The sequence below is a fragment of the Thamnophis elegans genome, chromosome 4 (genome assembly GCF_009769535.1).
Source record: "Thamnophis elegans isolate rThaEle1 chromosome 4, rThaEle1.pri, whole genome shotgun sequence".
Lineage (NCBI taxonomy): Eukaryota > Metazoa > Chordata > Lepidosauria > Squamata > Colubridae > Thamnophis > Thamnophis elegans.
This window is the reverse complement of record NC_045544.1, coordinates 44,283,822-44,300,573: the sequence shown is the minus strand read 5'-3', so window position 1 is coordinate 44,300,573 and position 16,752 is coordinate 44,283,822. Positions and strand designations below refer to the sequence as shown.

The 16,752-nt window shown below is 41.2% G+C and overlaps 1 protein-coding gene across 3 annotated transcripts; it reads left to right on the top strand.

Annotated features, from left to right (window-relative positions):
- Nucleotides 1-329: 329 nt before the first annotated feature.
- On the top strand, nt 330-12,924 carry SGK1 (serum/glucocorticoid regulated kinase 1). 3 transcript variants are annotated; one of them, XM_032215996.1, is made up of 12 exons: nt 330-509; nt 6,028-6,103; nt 6,780-6,855; nt 7,146-7,250; nt 7,680-7,763; nt 8,126-8,257; nt 8,590-8,702; nt 8,973-9,096; nt 9,573-9,668; nt 10,119-10,274; nt 10,376-10,465; nt 11,628-12,924. In XM_032215996.1, the coding sequence occupies exons 1-12, from the start codon at nt 476-478 to the stop codon at nt 11,793-11,795; spliced, it is 1,254 nt and encodes a 417-aa protein (XP_032071887.1). In that variant the 5' UTR covers nt 330-475; the 3' UTR covers nt 11,796-12,924. The 3 variants fall into 3 exon arrangements, with proteins under 3 accessions (XP_032071887.1, XP_032071888.1, XP_032071886.1); XM_032215997.1 differs by lacking the exon at nt 330-509 and adding an exon at nt 564-3,442; XM_032215995.1 differs by lacking the exon at nt 330-509 and adding an exon at nt 3,470-5,771.
- Nucleotides 12,925-16,752: the final 3,828 nt, after the last annotated feature.

The following is a 16,752-nucleotide window of genomic DNA, read 5'->3' as shown; positions in this document are numbered from 1 at the left end:
CTAGCGATCCCAATCCCCAAATCACATCCACTGAAATAGTCGCATGAAAAGCATGCTCAAAAAGCATTTAACACACTTCTGTTTTTCAGTAATGTTTTCATTCAAGTCTTGCTGGGTTGCAGTTACAAATGCATTAATTAGAGGTGACTTGCATTTCTAGTTGCACACCGGGTGTGCGTGTGGGCATGTTGTGTACATAATAAGCAAGGGATGATTTCAGTAAATTTCAGGGTTATGTTGCAACAACGTGGCTAAGCTAACGTTGAACTTTAGTTCTCTCTGTGTAAATCAACTTTAATGCAAGGTTCATAAAGTGGGCAGCTAGATCAGCTAGTTTCTTTCCTTCATTGCCCGCCTCCTGTCAAGCTGATTGGGAGACGTACTGTTGGGAATTATAACAAACTAAAGGATTTAAAAGTACAGACCGGCACTGCTGTTGTGGGATCTTGAGGAAAAGAAAGGGGAAGAGACAACCATGAGAGGGAAAGAAGAAAAGTCCTCACTAAAAGGTTGGTGAAGTATTGTTTTCCTAACAGTTCTTTTGTTTGATTATTGATAAAGAGGAATATAAGAGGGGGAAAAACTTTTTCAACAACTTCTCTGGAGGAACAGTGATTGAAACTTTGGAAGGGATACTAACAAATTATAACTACTTTTATCAAGTAAGCAAGCCATACAAGGATTGGATTCTTTTTTTCTTCTTTTTTGGTGCTGTAGAAATGATGGAAAAACCCTCTTTGAAAGCAAACTGAAGGAATGAGACTAAGGAAGTTGTAGTAGAACTGAATATCTTCAGAGAATGGGGGGGGGCGCTACAGTTGTTTTGAACTCAGTTTAATGCCGATTGTAGTTTCCTCTCAGGGCTTTTAAAGAGAAAAGACTCTAGAAAAGTAGCACTGGGACCATGAATGGGTCTGTAAATTCAGTTAGAGAACTCTCTTTGGCTTGAGCAAGTAGACAAAATCTTTGGACTAGATTTCTTCACTCAGACTGTAATGTGTGTGAAACCTGTCACATATTGAGGCAGACTGGCTAGCACTCTGAATACAGCTGCAAGTAGCTTCTTCAGGCTTTAGACAAGCCTCAAATAGAGATGTGGGATTGCACATATTTTAAGGCTTCCCTCCCCGCCCCCATTGTGTCCACATGCTGTAAACATTGGCTTCCTCCACGATTTTATGGGTGCTTTCCATTATCCTTTGCACAATGTTAAGGCAGATAGTATCAACCAATTGCCATGATCCTGTGCTTTTTTTTTTAATATGGGGTGCCAGAACATCTAAATTGCTCCAAGAGAATTTACTCTGAGCTGGCACCCATTGAGTGTCATTGAGACTTGGAATAGCTAATTCCATAGTTCCACAACCTTGAAAAGAATCTGACAAACAGACCAAGAAAGAAAGGAACTCAAAATTAGAAATGAATGGCCTTGTTGTGCACCTTACAGAACTACAGATCCCAGCATTCCTAACCTCTGGTCTTTGCTAGTGATGCTGCCAGGAGTTGTAACTTAGCATTACTTGGAGGGCCCAAAGTTTCCTGCCTCCGATTTGGGAACTAATGCAGGACCGACAGTATATTTTCCCGGATTCTGTGCCTTGGTGAAAATTCCTTGTGTGGCTGAAAAGGAAAAACTGAGACAGAGCATGCGCATTGTCACCAATGGAATGTATGGTTTATAAGGGGACGTTGCAGTTGGCTAGAGGGGGCGCTCTGCCTTTCTTCGCTAAAGCAACCACTGCTGGAAAATTGACTCGGAGAACTTCCTATGAACTGGCTTTGTGCGCTGTGACTGCTGTGGAATTATCGCTGAAATGCAGCCGATCTTGATGCCTTTTGAGTCTCGATTTCCCTCATCGTTCGGCTGCGTGGGCTTCTAGATGCCGAATTAACCAAACAGTAAACCTCGCTGCGTTTTGTAAACTTGCATTTGCCAAAGCGAGAGAGAATTAGCAATCGGATGGGACGGTTCGGCTCAGCCTCCAACGCGCGCTCTTCCCTTTAAGCCGAGTTCTTCTTCTGCGGCGTAACCTGCACTTCAAAGCATCCGCTTCCCGGTTGCGAAAATATGTTTTCGGGCGCGCGCGCGCGGGCGCAGATGTTACGTTGGAAGAGGGGAGGGGCAGAGTTTGTTTAAAAAAAAGGAGGGGAAAGGAAAGAAATCCAATTAGCTGTCTCTCCTCCCAAATCTCGTCTAGGAGTCGTGGGTAGCCTGAAAAAGAAGCACGCGAATAGCACTCCTTCATTCCTTCTGAGAACTTGTCTCATAATTGATACCAAGCATAGAAGTTGCAAGAACGATTAAAGATGCAAAGGGATGAAATATGAAGCTAAACCACCCTCCTCCAAATCAGGCTTCTCCAAAGTTCCCATATACCTTACCCATCCTTATTAAGTGTGCTTGGAGACACCTCTTCCCCCCCCCCAAAAAAAAATTGGTGGGGGTGGTTACCACAGAGGTAGTACCTGGTGGCAGTTACAATCAACGAGAGAAAGCTCTATTCTGTGGAGAAGACTGCTATCTCCTCCCCCTTTTATGTAATCGATTATATATTAATGCAATCTTATCAATACGTGGCCAAGGCCTCTACCAGGAGGGACGTATCTTATGGTTCCATCAAAAGGTCTATAGGTCTCCCTTGAGAGAAAAAAAAAGCGTCTTGGGGGCTAGGGATTCTGCTGGCACCCTGGGTGCTGCAGCCCTCCCCCCAATTATCTGTTCTGCAAGTCTGGGCCTTGCTTGCCACCTGAGCGTTGGATCACGGGCCACTGGCTGGTGATATCTGGGCCTAATTCATTCATAAACAAATCTCTTGGGTTGCCCTGTATTGCAGCGGCTGAAATGCATAAATAGTCTTTTCAGAGAGACACATTGTTCTTCTGGGATTACGGTGATGATGGTAATAATAGGGCAAAGCAATCAACTGTTTTCCCCTTTTCTTCCATGACTTTTGCAAATACTGTATGGAAATTTCCATTGCCTCCTTCGGCTAGGGAAGATTGTGCCGTTTTTTTTTCCTCCTCATTTCCCCTCTCCTCTTATTATTTTATTTATTTAACTATCGACTTGTATTGGAACGTTTTGGCCCCAAGTATTCTCGGGAACAGCCCAAGGCAGCGGCGTGAACTCCAAGACCTTGCTTCCAAGGGGCTCTTGTTTGTTGAACTGAGAAAGCCGGGCAGGAAATCGCAGTTTCCCTGAGTCCCTCCCTGCGGTTCCTTGACTGAAAAGGCCAATTCTGACCAACCTCCGGCTCTCCCTGCTGCGGCCGCTTTCGCTGCGGGACAAAGTTTGAACCGCGCGAGCCGGGCTTTCCGCTCCCCCTTTTCTTCGTAACGGAGGTGAAAAACTTAGCGGGCATTAAAAGACCTGATACGGAAGAAAGGATTATTGAGGCTCAAAGAAGAAAAAGAAGTGCAGTTATTTCTGGTGAGGATTTTGGTAAGAAATGAATGGATAGATGGTTGTTAGGCTTTCTCTTTTCTTGGGGGCTACCTGACTGCCTTGCCTTCTGTAAAACCACGAGCTTTCATCCCCCCCCCCATTCCGATTTTGATGAATTTGAGTTACAGCAAACTTAATTCCCCTGCCCGGCCCCGGATGCCTCCTTTGCTTAAGGATTCCTTTTAAAGCTGGTCATTTGCGGCCTTGAGGTGGTACCAGCTATTGTAGCCAATGGGCAACCCCTCTTGTCTGCTGCTCTGCTTGGTACGCTTTGGGGTCATTAATAAATACCATCTGATAAGCCCAGGCTTTGCTTAAGCTCCAGCGGTTATTGTTTCACTGCCGGAATTTGCTCTGAGGTGTTTTTTTGTTTTTTTTTTAAAGAGAAATGGGAGGGGGAGTCTGGTCTGTTTTGCAAAGAGGCTGCCAGTTTTAAATACTAGTCAATTACTGGAGAGGGAACGCGAAAAGACAGTTTGGAACTACAGGTTGCCAAAATGCTTTGCGGATTGCGATGCTTTGGAATAGAAGCGAGAATTTCCACACCGACTGTGTTTACCGTATAATTCATACGGACTTTTAATGAGATGTATTCCCATATAAGTGTGTTGCACGGAGTAACTTGAATTAGGAAGCCAAACCCTTAGGAAACCAAACCCTTAGGAAACGTTCAATGGGTATGCGAGCGCAGATAGGAAGAGAGGAATTATTCGCACTTTGAATGCGGTGTACTGGCACTTTGGAATTTCATGTTTCGTATGTTCTATAACTAAACTGTCACTTAAACAGTTTACAGGATTAAGCAACGGGCCCTCCGGGAACCTGCCTGCAACGGCTGGCTGGGAATTCTGACATTGCAAGGCCACCACTTGCGGGGGGAGGGGGGCGCACCAGATTGCAGAAGTCTGACTAAAACAAAAACGCGCGGCGTAATGTTCTGTTCCCCATGACTAGTAACGGAGAATATTGTTCGGGGGCCGATCTGAGCAGATGCCGGGGTGGTGGTGAGTAGCAAAAGCGAGCTGGCAGCGTCACGCTCCGTTTGCGAGTTTCCTCAGGGCCAAAAGTTGCGAACTACTCGGAATGTCGCAAGGACCCTTCTTATCTATAGTACAAGCTGATCCTGCAATAAGGCCTCCCTCGGGGCATTTCTGACAGAAGAAAAATGCCACCGTGCTCCAAGTAGATAAGAGATAGGTTTTCCTTGGGACTGTGGCCAAAGGAAGTGGGGGGGGGGGGAGAGAAAAAAAGACGGATGTACAAACAAACAAACGCAAAGACACATTCCTTTGATGTAAAACTTTCCTCGAGAGTTTTTAAGCGATACCACGCGTCCGATTCAGAAATGGGGGGCACACTATGGCTACAGAGATGGCAGGGTGTGCCCCAGGCATTCATTTATTCCACTAGTGAAAGTCTTAAAAGAAAAGCTACAAAATACTTAAAAGGGACCCGAACCCACCCACCCCACCTCGCACCGGGCTGTGCCCGTCTTAGAATCGCGCTGCGTTTGGCATGGAGCAATCTGTCCCAGTGGCCAATTTGCCCAAGTCTAAACCGCGCCTGCCCCCCCCTCCCCGCTTCGTTATCCTCGAGGACGAACGCATCCATGGTCACCCTAGTTCTCAAAAGTGGAGTGTGTGTGTGGGGGGGGAGGAACACTTTATTGCTTTCGCTCCCTCCCCCCCCCCCGCTCCCAGGACTAACAAAAATACCCTCTAACCTTCCTAGATTCCGACCCCCAACGTCGCACTGCTTTTTCCTACCCTCTTGAACAAAATCCCTCCATCCCTTCGCCTCCCCTCCTGCGGGCCCGCCTGACCCGACTCTTGGAAACGTCAAAGCGAAAGGAGGAAGGAAGGGAAGGGCGGCCTGCGCGCTGCCTGCGGCTGGGCGCCAGGCTTTGCGTATCTTCTGGCGGCTCCCGGGCGCCCGGAACGGCGGCTCAGTCTCTTCCTCATTGTTCCCGCGGGCTCCTCCCTTTTTTCCACTCCTCCTCCCACTCCTAGCGCCGGGCCCTCGTTTATATAAAGCCTTTGGCGAGAGCCGGAGACGGGAGTTTACTTCGCAGCTCCAGAACGGCTAAGCTTGCTAAGCATCCTTTGCGCTTTTCCTCCCCTGGGCTGGCAGGCTCGCTGGCTGCCTGACTCACTCATTCGCTTAACTCGGTCGTAGATCGATCTGGTTTTTTTCCACCCTTCGGCTTGGATTATTGCTATCGTCTTTTTTTTTTTTACTCGCTCTGCGATGACAGTGAAAACTGAAGCTTCTGGATCATCCACCCTAACTTATTCAAAGATGAGGGGAATGGTGGCGATTTTGATCGGTGAGTAGTGGGGTCGAGCGAGGACTCCCGGGCAGCGTCGCCTCCTCAGCCGTTCACAAAAAGATTTCCTTTGAGATTATTTTCGGAGTGCCGGATTTAAGAGCGCCTAAATACATACATGTACAAGGAGCATCTAATTTTAATTTTTTTATTTAAATACATTTAGAGGGCATCTAAATAAATATTTTTTTAAAAAAGACACCAGGAAAGTTGTCGATTGACCAGGATTCATTTTTCTGTGTTTTGTTATTTGCAGCTTTCATGAAACAGAGAAGAATGGGACTGAATGACTTCATTCAAAAAATAGCCACCAACTCCTATGCATGCAAACAGTAAGTATGTTTTGCTTTTCTGCATGGTAGATAGTACGGAAGTTAACGATTTAATTATAGCCTTGTGCCATGTTACCTAACTTCTTCCCCAGGGAGGAGAGGAGTTGAAAGAGATCTGTTTGTAACTTGAACTTCTAGTCTAAGGATAACTAGTTACACAGAGTCAGGTTCCACTGAGTTCAGCATATTTAGGAAGTAGACTTAAGAATGTGAGTGTGGGTGCTTTAATAATTTGTGGAGTTTCACTATAAAAGTATGTGTTATAGTGACTGCAATCCTCTACCTGCAAACAAACCTCATTGAACTCAGTGGGAGTTGTTTTTGAGAAGGGCCAGATATGTACTGGCTTTAGAAAATAGTATGTGATTTGTTGCCCCAATAGGGGCTATAACTGTCCAGAGAAATGGCATCTTGTCTGAATTTTTTTGATCTCTCTGCCATTTCTTTTCTCTCTGACTTATAATTACAGAAGAAACCTGAGTCTGTTTGCTCAGGTTTATGTTGTGTCTTTTTCCATCCTATCTTTGAAACCCAATAAGCTATTTCAATCCCTTTCCTAAATTTGCCAGTCTGAATTTTGCTCAACTAGAGTTAGCCTGCCACCTTGTGGTAAGATAATTTCCATGTTCCAGGCATGTTGTAATTGGACTAATTCCATTATGTCTCATCCTTGCAGTCCTGAAGTACAATCAATTCTGAAGATTTCCCAGCCTCAAGAACCAGAACTTATGAATGCCAATCCTTCTCCTCCAGTAAGTGGCCTAGGTTTGATGTTTATTTAACTTGGAAAGAGATGTTTTAAAATAAAGATCCAGCATGCTTATTTAAAAGGGAAGGTTTTATTAAAGTTACTTCTCTTGTCTCATTTAAAACAGGACATTTGGCAACATTTTTAAATAAGCATTTTATTTCTCTGAAGCCAAATGTGTGTTTTCTGAAGCCCCATCACAAAATAGCTTACAATTGTATTTGTTGATTTTAAAGTATGTATTCAACTATTTCAGTACAAAAATCTAACACTTTTGATTTTTTTTAATTGCAGCCTAGCCCATCTCAGCAAATCAACCTTGGCCCATCATCTAACCCTCATGCTAAACCATCAGATTTCCATTTCCTGAAAGTTATTGGGAAAGGTAGCTTTGGAAAGGTAAGCTATGTCTTGATTTTTGCTTATTGCTTTTTAAGGATAAATATTCATTGCTTTTATAACCAGATGGATCCTCTGTTCTGAAGACTTATTTTAAAATGCTCTCCCATGGCCTTGAGAAAGTCAGTTTCATCCAAGACATTTGTCTTAGTATGAAGTTGAGAAAATAAATTGAATAAGTGCAGTTAAATTGCTATTCTTGAGAAAGAACAATTTATCTTAAAGACTGAGATAATTTGGATTATATTTAAGAGGGTTTCATAGCTTCATTGCCTAACTCTGTCTCTAAAGTATTGCCCTTCAGATAAAAAACTTTAAGCCTATAATTATACTGAACTGTATTTTTGCAACTATCAAAAGGGAAATTGTAGTTTTAACTTGGGTTTTTGGAATCACCCTTAAACTTACAAGAACTTTGGTTTCTTTCAGGTTCTTCTTGCAAGGCACAAGGCAGAAGAACAATTCTATGCAGTAAAAGTACTCCAGAAAAAAGCAATCCTGAAAAAGAAGGAGGTAAATATTGACTTAATCTTGTTCCAGAGAAATTCCAAGCAAGAAAATAATTCTGCCTTAGGGCACTTCATAAATTACAATAGAATGAGCAAGCTTTCATCTTCCCAGAACTCCTCCTAAAGGAAAATAATAAACAAAAAGTAGACAAGAAGCAGAAAAGACCTTGAAGCTTACAGAATGTCCACTTTTAAGGTCATCAGTTTGAAGTGATGTGGAAAATTAATCCAAAGGTGCTTAGTTGCTGTTTTATGCTCTCGAGTTGGTATAAATTTAGGATTTTTCTGGTGGTTTGCTTTATAACAATTCAGTTGTGTTGTTGTTCTGGCGAATACTAACTACTGATTCCATACCTTATTTTCCAGGAGAAACATATTATGTCTGAACGCAATGTCCTCCTTAAGAATGTGAAGCATCCTTTCCTGGTGGGACTTCACTTTTCCTTCCAAACAGCTGACAAGTTGTATTTTGTCCTAGACTACATCAACGGTGGAGAGGTGAGAAAAAAGGGACACCTGGGCCCTCCAAAGGGAAGGGTGGTTGAATGGAGTTGGGTTCTTGCTGGAAAGTAGAAGTCAATCCACAGTAACATACACTTAAGTGCCCTTGTTTGTTATTAAAAAATGGGGACTCTATAGAGGTAGAGGTGCTAGATTCAGTCTCCTGCTTGCCAACCTCTAATAGCAGGAAATAGCCAGAGGATTACTAGGCTATTTCCGACAATTATCCTCTCTAACTTAGTGTGCTGTGCTTAATTAAATTTATTGTTAAAAGGTTTGGGGATCACTAATAGATTTCTCTCCCCCCCCCCCCTTTTCTTATCTTGCAGTTGTTCTACCATCTCCAGAGGGAGCGTTGCTTCCTGGAGCCAAGAGCTCGTTTTTATGCTGCTGAAATAGCTAGTGCACTGGGTTACCTGCATTCTTTGAACATTGTATACCGGTAAGCACCCTACTTAATGTATGCATATAAGCTGTTTTGCCAAAATGCTAGCTATGGGCTTTGGGATCAGTAATTTTACACTCCTAAATAATTGGGGTTAGCGGTTGCTGTTTCTTGATATGGACTGGATGTGGGTAAAAAAGACTAGAAAACTATACGTGATACTGGCTTATTTGGGGAAAAGCTTGCAAATCGGACAAATGTGAATTACAAGAGTTTCAGACAGGTAAGATTTTGAAGCTGACCCGTCTTTCATATTCTTTGCCACAGGGACTTGAAGCCAGAGAACATTTTGCTCGATTCTCAGGGCCACATTGTCTTGACTGACTTTGGACTCTGCAAAGAGAACATTGAACACAACGGCACAACTTCCACATTTTGTGGCACTCCTGAAGTAAGTCTTGAGTTCTGCTTTCTCCCATGACCGGTGTTGTTGTAAATGTGCAACTGCATGACTAGGGCAGGAGTTTCCCTGATGAGACAATAGGACATTATGTGCCAGCCTTGTGAAAGTGGGTGGTGTTTGATGGATGTGCCACTAGAGGGTTAAAAAAAAAACCCAGAAAATTCTATTGGAGTTCCTGTAGAAACTCCCAAGGTGCAGAAACTGGTTTGTCCAGATTGACCTGGCCCCTAGTAAGCCCCAGGCATTTTCCTGTTTTGGTAAGGAACCTGTGGTCCTCTATCCAATCCATCTTAGTTGACAAGATAGTGGTCAAGAGAATTGGAGTTATCTGTAGGGCTGCAGGTTCCCCATGTCTGCCTTGAGCAAAATGCCTAAAGAAGGGTAGAGGTTTATCTTAGATTTGCCATTAGCCTTCAGGTCTTTTTCTAATCAAATGTTGCCATTCTTTCATTTGTGTCCAATAGTACCTTGCCCCTGAAGTCCTTCACAAGCAACCTTATGACCGGACTGTGGACTGGTGGTGCCTTGGAGCAGTTTTGTACGAGATGCTTTATGGATTGGTAAGTAAGAACAGAAACAACATATTTAATCTGCTTGCTGGTAATGCTTGCCACTCCAGTATTTGTAACATAAGTTGGACTGAGAGAGAATATCCCAAAATCATCCAGCCAGCTTTCATACCTAAAATCAGACTAGAAGATCATTTTCCTGGTTTCTAGCCTGGTGCAGTAACCATTAGACCAATCTGGCAATTTATTATATTGCATTGGATATTGCATTAAGCAAGTCTTGCATCAAAGCTCAGAGACTGTATGGTGGGGTGGTGAAAATATTTGAGTAGGATTTCAGTCTAGCTTACATCACAAGTGGTTATGGACAAAATTGGAGAAAGGAGTTGCATGCATGATACCTTGAACTCCTAGAGGAAAAACAAGATGCAAAACTTTGCAATTCAATAAATAATAACAGTAAGGTTAGACAATGGATAGTAAATATCCCTTCTCTTGCAGCCCCCTTTCTACAGCAGAAACACAGCAGAAATGTATGACAACATCTTGAACAAACCTCTACAACTGAAGCCAAATATCACCAACTCTGCTAGACACCTTTTGGAAGGACTTTTGCAGAAGGACAGAACTAAGAGGCTAGGAGCAAAGGAAGACTTTGTAAGTATAACTTTGAAAAGAGGTGAAAGGCATTTGAGAATTTGTCTAGAAGGTTTCAGTTCTTTGCATTTAAGCTAATGTAATTTTCATTATTTCAACAGATGGAGATTAAAAATCACATTTTCTTCTCTCCAATTAACTGGGATGATCTTATAAATAAGAAGATTACACCACCTTTTAACCCAAATGTGGTAAGAGCTCTTCTAATTGGATAATGGCCAGGGAAGATTTATTTTATTGGGGATGCCGGAAGTATATATGTCCATAAATCAAGAGTGAGTGTCTGAGTTCACACTAGGATTCCACAAGACGTCTCAGTTCTCCAGACACTTAATACCCATCACCGGGGGAAAAAACCCTGCATTTGACTTAACAGAAGATTTAAACATGTCACTGCTAGATTAGAAGCTTTATAGCCTACAAAATACAGTTATAATACATCTATTGATTTTCCCAATGCAAGGCAAAAAAATTATTGAGCCTTTTTATACACACACAAACATACATCAGAGTATTTTTCCCCACCGCTCTGAGTTAACTAATACTTTAAAAGGTTTGCTTTTTAAACCCCAGAACACAGTAGTGGCTTTAAAGGGATGTTTCAGTTGTCAAATGATTTTCAGAGGTCTGTTGGACACTGGTGATAAGTCTCATTATCATACATATAGTCACATGAAAGCAAATTCACTGGCTTCAGTGGGCCTACATTCCATAGTAATTTAGTTTTGAATTTGCCCTGCTGTTAAAAGTAAATATTCTTTGATACTGAGACTGTCCTGGACAAGCTAGGCAGGTTGCGGGAAAAATTACTTGTAAGTCTTGCCTAAGTGTTTCTTGGACTTGTTCAAGAGTAAGAGGAGAGAAATGGGAAGCTATCCTGTTCTGGTTTCTATAGCAAAACTTGTGGCTCCAATCTTTTGTCTGCCTAAGCTACTGAATGAGCATGCCTTTTGGATGTTAGTTTTGAGAGCCACCAGAACTAATTAATATTGGCATATTGCCTCTCCCCTCCCCCATTTTAAGAGTGCTTAAAATGCCTAAAACCTTGGTAGCCTTCAGATAACCTGGAACTACAACTTCCAGAATTATTTGGCTACATTAGCTGGGCATTCTGGCAGCTGCAGTTTCAGCACCTTTACTGCTCCCGAATGCAGAAAGTTGGCTTGGACCTTATATGACCTCAGGAGTGGTGAACAGAGAAGAAACCTGAGAATTGGTTTCCAATTACTCTTAGGAAAATGTGACTTCATCAGATCTTTGAGTGTTCACTTTTGAATTGGAAGACAGTGTAGTATTAAGTGTCCTTGCATCCTACCATTTAACAACCAAATACCTCCCTTTTTTTTCTTGCAGAGCGGGCCCAATGATCTGCGACACTTTGACCCCGAGTTTACAGAGGAGCCTGTCCCAAACTCCATTGGCCAGTCTTCAGACAGCATCCTCATCACTGCAAGCGTCAAAGAGGCTGCTGAAGCATTTCTGGGCTTTTCCTATGCTCCCCCCATGGATTCTTTCCTTTGAATTTTGTGATTTCTTTTTTTTAAATAATAATAATAATAATTGTTCTTTTGGCATTCTGATCAAGCTGCCAGTTGCCTGGTCATCTTGAAAGATTTAAAAAAATTGCACATCTTCCCACTTTGCAGCCTTAATTTCAACTGTTATCATTTTCTGAAAGCTTTTTTTTTGGGAGGGTGTGTGTGTTCTTGTCCAACTGGAAGAGCACATTTAACTCCTTTTGAGTGAACTCATGACATTTCACTACTGGTTCTTCCCACTCACCCAAGTGGTGCTACATCACAGTTGCAAGTACTAAAAGGAGAAGGGAAAAAATGCAGCTGCTGCCATAGACTGCTCTAGAGTATAAGCCCAGGAACAAGACTCTTTGATTGGTGTCCTTGATTGGTGAGCATAGCGCCCCCAACTTGGGGATCTTTCTGGATGTGAAGAGAACTTTATGAAGACGTGCCTTTTCCCCCCCTCCGGACGTTGAGATCTTTGTGAACTCTGAAGTTTTTATCACAAGAGTGCTTTTGGATTCATGTGTGAGAGAGTGTAACGTGGACAAATGGCAGGAGTGCAATTTGTATATTCCCACAGACGGACTTAGCTCAGAGGTGTCTGTGTGACACTTGGAGGACAGTGTGGGGCATTGTTTGTTCCTTCCATATTTGGAAGACAATAAATTAATAAATGTAGATAGTGATTTTTTTAAAAGAAAAATATGTAAAAATATATAGTTCAAATGGGCTTCAACTACTTGTATCCCAAATGCTTGAAGAAAGCATTGCTGCTATGGAAATATATATATACAGATATATATGTATATAAATATTTCTATTTTTAGAAATGGTTTCTATGGACCAAAATGCCCCAGCTGTTGTCTGCTAATCTGTTGGTTTAGTTCATTTTTTTGTTCAGAATCTGTAAATTTGGGCATTATTTATGGGTATTGTTTGCTTGCATTCCTTGTTGTATGTATTTGTAAAAAGATTTGTACAGTTGATTGCAATGCTAAATAAATATTTAAAAGAAAAAAAACTTTAAAGGCTCATAATGTATACCACCATTGTAATGTACTTAACATTGTTATAATATGTACCATTTTTGTGACCAAACCCATTGGTTTGCAGTAAAATCTTGGACAATATTTCTATTAATGGTTTCAGTGTCTTTATAAATTCAGGTTATTTTTCCATCTTTATTCAGAATGTCCTTTAGAGTCAAAAACCACCCAATATTTATTCAGAATATTGTTTGCAGTATTGAACAACAATACTAAAGATATACAGCAGCGATTTTGGGGTAGGAAAAAAATGCACATTCTAAAGATGTTTTTGATTTACAATTTCCAGTGGCTTAACAGGATCTACCACTAGAACATCAGAAAAATTATAGTAATGGGGTATTATTATGTGGCTACCTATAGGGCATGGACGAATCATAGAACTGAAAGTTATCTCTGCCATTACTTCTCCCTTCCTGACAGACATAATGATGTTTAGCCTCCAAATGTCCTATCTCAATGCAATACAAAATAGAAAAGTTGGAAGAGGTGAGATTGATCTGGTCAATGACCTCTCATCAAGTTTATTTCATTATATAAAATCTTCCTCCTCAATTGTGTCCTGGTTGTGAATGCTTCTTGTTAAATGAAAGAAATGCAATATTATAAAGCAACATTTTTGGCATACCTGACTATCTTCAACAATGGCAAGAATGTTCTTTTTAACAATTTTAACCAATAAATCTCTTAGTTAGGCATTTCTTCAATGTTGAATTGAAATGTGTATAAATGTTATAGTATGCAGAGCAATAAAATAAGACTAGCCTCTCCATAACCACCATTAGCATATTTCCTCCAGGCCTTAGCAACCAAGATTTTTTGGTCAGCTTATTTTCAAAACCATAATGATCCTGCCCCTTCTTTCCTATACATATTACAATTTGTCATTGTTTTTAGAAACTGGCCATAACTCAACATGGTAGCCCAGTGTCAACCTGGTCAAGTGAAGAACATGAAAAGAACCAGGGATCTAACCAGATGCTAAAGCTGTGGGGTCAGAATGCAGTTCTGCTGGCTAATTCTGACTGCCAGCAGTTTGATTCTCACTGGCTCAAGGTTGACTCAGCTTTCCATTCTTCCCGAGATCAGTAAAATGAAAACCCAGATTGTTGGGGGCAATATGCTGACTCCGTAAACTGCTTAGAGAAGGCTGTAAAGCACTGTGAAGCAGTATATTGGTCTAAGTGCTATTACTATTGCTAAATAAAATGCTACAAAGGAAAGGAATTCTTGAGAAGCATAACTCATTAGCCAGCCAAGGGCCCTAACTAGTAGCTCTGGGAGCATAGCATCACACTAACATGGTTCAAAAATCATGAGTTTTGGAATAAAAAATCCCCACTCACTTTTCCCAAGAAATGCATGGTGGTATTTCATGAACACTTCATTATTGTTATTGCTAAATTTTTACCCAATTGATAACTTTGTATGTATGTAACACAAGGCAGTGAACATACCTAATGCTCCTTTCTATTTTTCCCACAATAGTCCTGTGAGAAGGGTTGGTCTGAGAGAGAATAAATGGCTTGAAGTCACCTGCCATCCTTTCATGCGGAAGGGAGGCCCAGAGGCCACTCTCCTGGTTTCTAGGCCAGAAGCTTTCACCACTACAACAAACATGTCTTTATTGTGAGAGGACCGGCAAACTTTATTATATCAACTAATTTAGAGAGGCTATAATGTTATCATGTTTCGGTAGTGAGTCTGCTTTTTTATTTGCTCTTTTTCTCACTAGGGTTTTTTATTCCCCACTGTTCCCACAACATAACAAGCTGGGTGGTTTAGTTTTAAGTGCAGTGTAAGAATTAGATGTTTTTTGAGTAAATCTGAATTAATTGCATGAGAGAATTGGCTCCTTCTATTCCCACGAGATACCACTACCAATGACTCAAATAATTGTGTTGTGCAAATAGTATGTACCTGCTTGTGCCTGAATCAGGCAAAACAGGGGTTTAGACATGTTTTGTGCTATGCCACAGTTACAACAGAAGATCAAACATATAGAAATTTAATATGGATGAATCTTCAGTATCATGTACCTCACTGGCCATCTGGTCCAACACTTCTTGTTTTCCACATACCCTTCTAACACAGCCCCAAACATGTCCAAAGCTAAGCTTAGCAGGCTTAGCAGAAGAGATATTTTCAGATGGCATTTTATGATTCAAACATCTGAGTCATCACACCTACCATGGGGGCAAAGTGTGCACAAGTACTTTCATCCTCCCTCTCAAAACATTAGCCAGCTGGGTTTGAGGGAAAGTGCAGGCACAAACACAATGAGCCACGCCCTTACATGTATGTACACATACCAGGAGGTAATTTGCTAGATGGTTTACGAAGGAATCAGAACGAAAGGGGAATGGGCAGAAGAATACATTATATACACAAACCATACTCAAATACTTCCTCATGGCCTCTGAAAATTTATTTCAGATCATCATTCCTCCTTTTTGAAACTCATTTCATAATTATGAGTTAAAGAAACTCTTCTGCTTTGGACAAATGGTTTATGTGGCAACATAGAATGTATGTAACTTTGCTTATGTTATGTGTTTTCATTACCAGCAAACACACTGTTCATAAAACGTAACATTTGTTTGGCCTGTTACATGACCCAGAAATGATTCCCCAGATGCTGTTGAATTAAAACCCCAAATATGTCACTGGTTATGCTGAATGGGGCTATTGGATGTTATAGTTCAGCAACATTAGGAGTGCTGCAGGTTCCTATTTTGTTTCCCAGTCAGTGGCTTTTCTGCAATAGGAAAAAAATTGGGGAAAACACTGGAAGGTTAAAATGAAAAGTGATTGCGCTTGTATCGGCAATAAATCTCTGTAAATGGGTCATTTCACAATGAAGCCTTGTTTAGAATCAATCATGAAGTCAGCAGGAGCTTTCAAGTTTACATTGCAATTTTCCCTTGGAGTAATTTGCAGCACAGTGAAATGTAGATAAAAAGTGACACCATGTGGTTTGCTAAAGATGTGCAGATCCGTGTTCCACAAAATGGAAAAAATCACTTTTTAATCCTTTAAGCTTCAAATGGCTACTACAACACAAGGAAAAATAAGGTACTGATATTATCCTATTGGTTTTTTGTGGAGGGGTGTGTGTGTGGAGGGAATTCTGGAGGTCTGTATTGCAAATTGTGTGCAGATTTAAAAAGTATAATAACGAGCAATAATTTTATTTATTTATTAAATTTGTGTGCCACTCATCTTGTCTAGAGGTGACTCTGGGTGGCTTACCTAAAAAGGAAGAAATATGCCAAAATGTTGGAGATGGAATTTTGAGGAAGAATTTCAGTCCAATTGCTCCTAGACAACAACAGTTGGATAACAATTAAAATGGATATCTTAAAGGCGTTGAGAATACAAGATCAGAACATTGAAAAAAATAATAATAGAATGCTGCTGTACCTAGATACAAAATGGCTGCCATTGTGGAAGGAAGAAGGGAGGGAGGGAGAGAGGGAAGGAAGAAAGGAAGGAAGGAATCAGAGCAAATTGATGAGGCTGTTATCTTGTTAACTCTTACAGCTTCTCTATCCATGAGGGTTTCTCTCAGTAGAGCTTATCTCGATTTCTCTCCCCCTCCCTCAATCTCTTTCTATTTTGTGGGGGAGCAGGGAAGATGCATAGGCTCTCACATCAAATACAGACTATATCCATTTTTTATTTTATAAGAGTGCCTGTGATGGCTACTGGAGACCCAGGGGAATTCCTGTAAAAACCAAGTGGATGATGCCTGACACTTTATTTTGCCAAATACATGGTTCCCACTTAAAAATTACAAGTTACCAATAAAAGCATATTGTTTAAAAATCAAGAGTCTGATAAGAACCAAGGGCATGACTTAAATACAATAAATATGGGGACTACATTTCCTATTCCTAATTCAGATTTTTT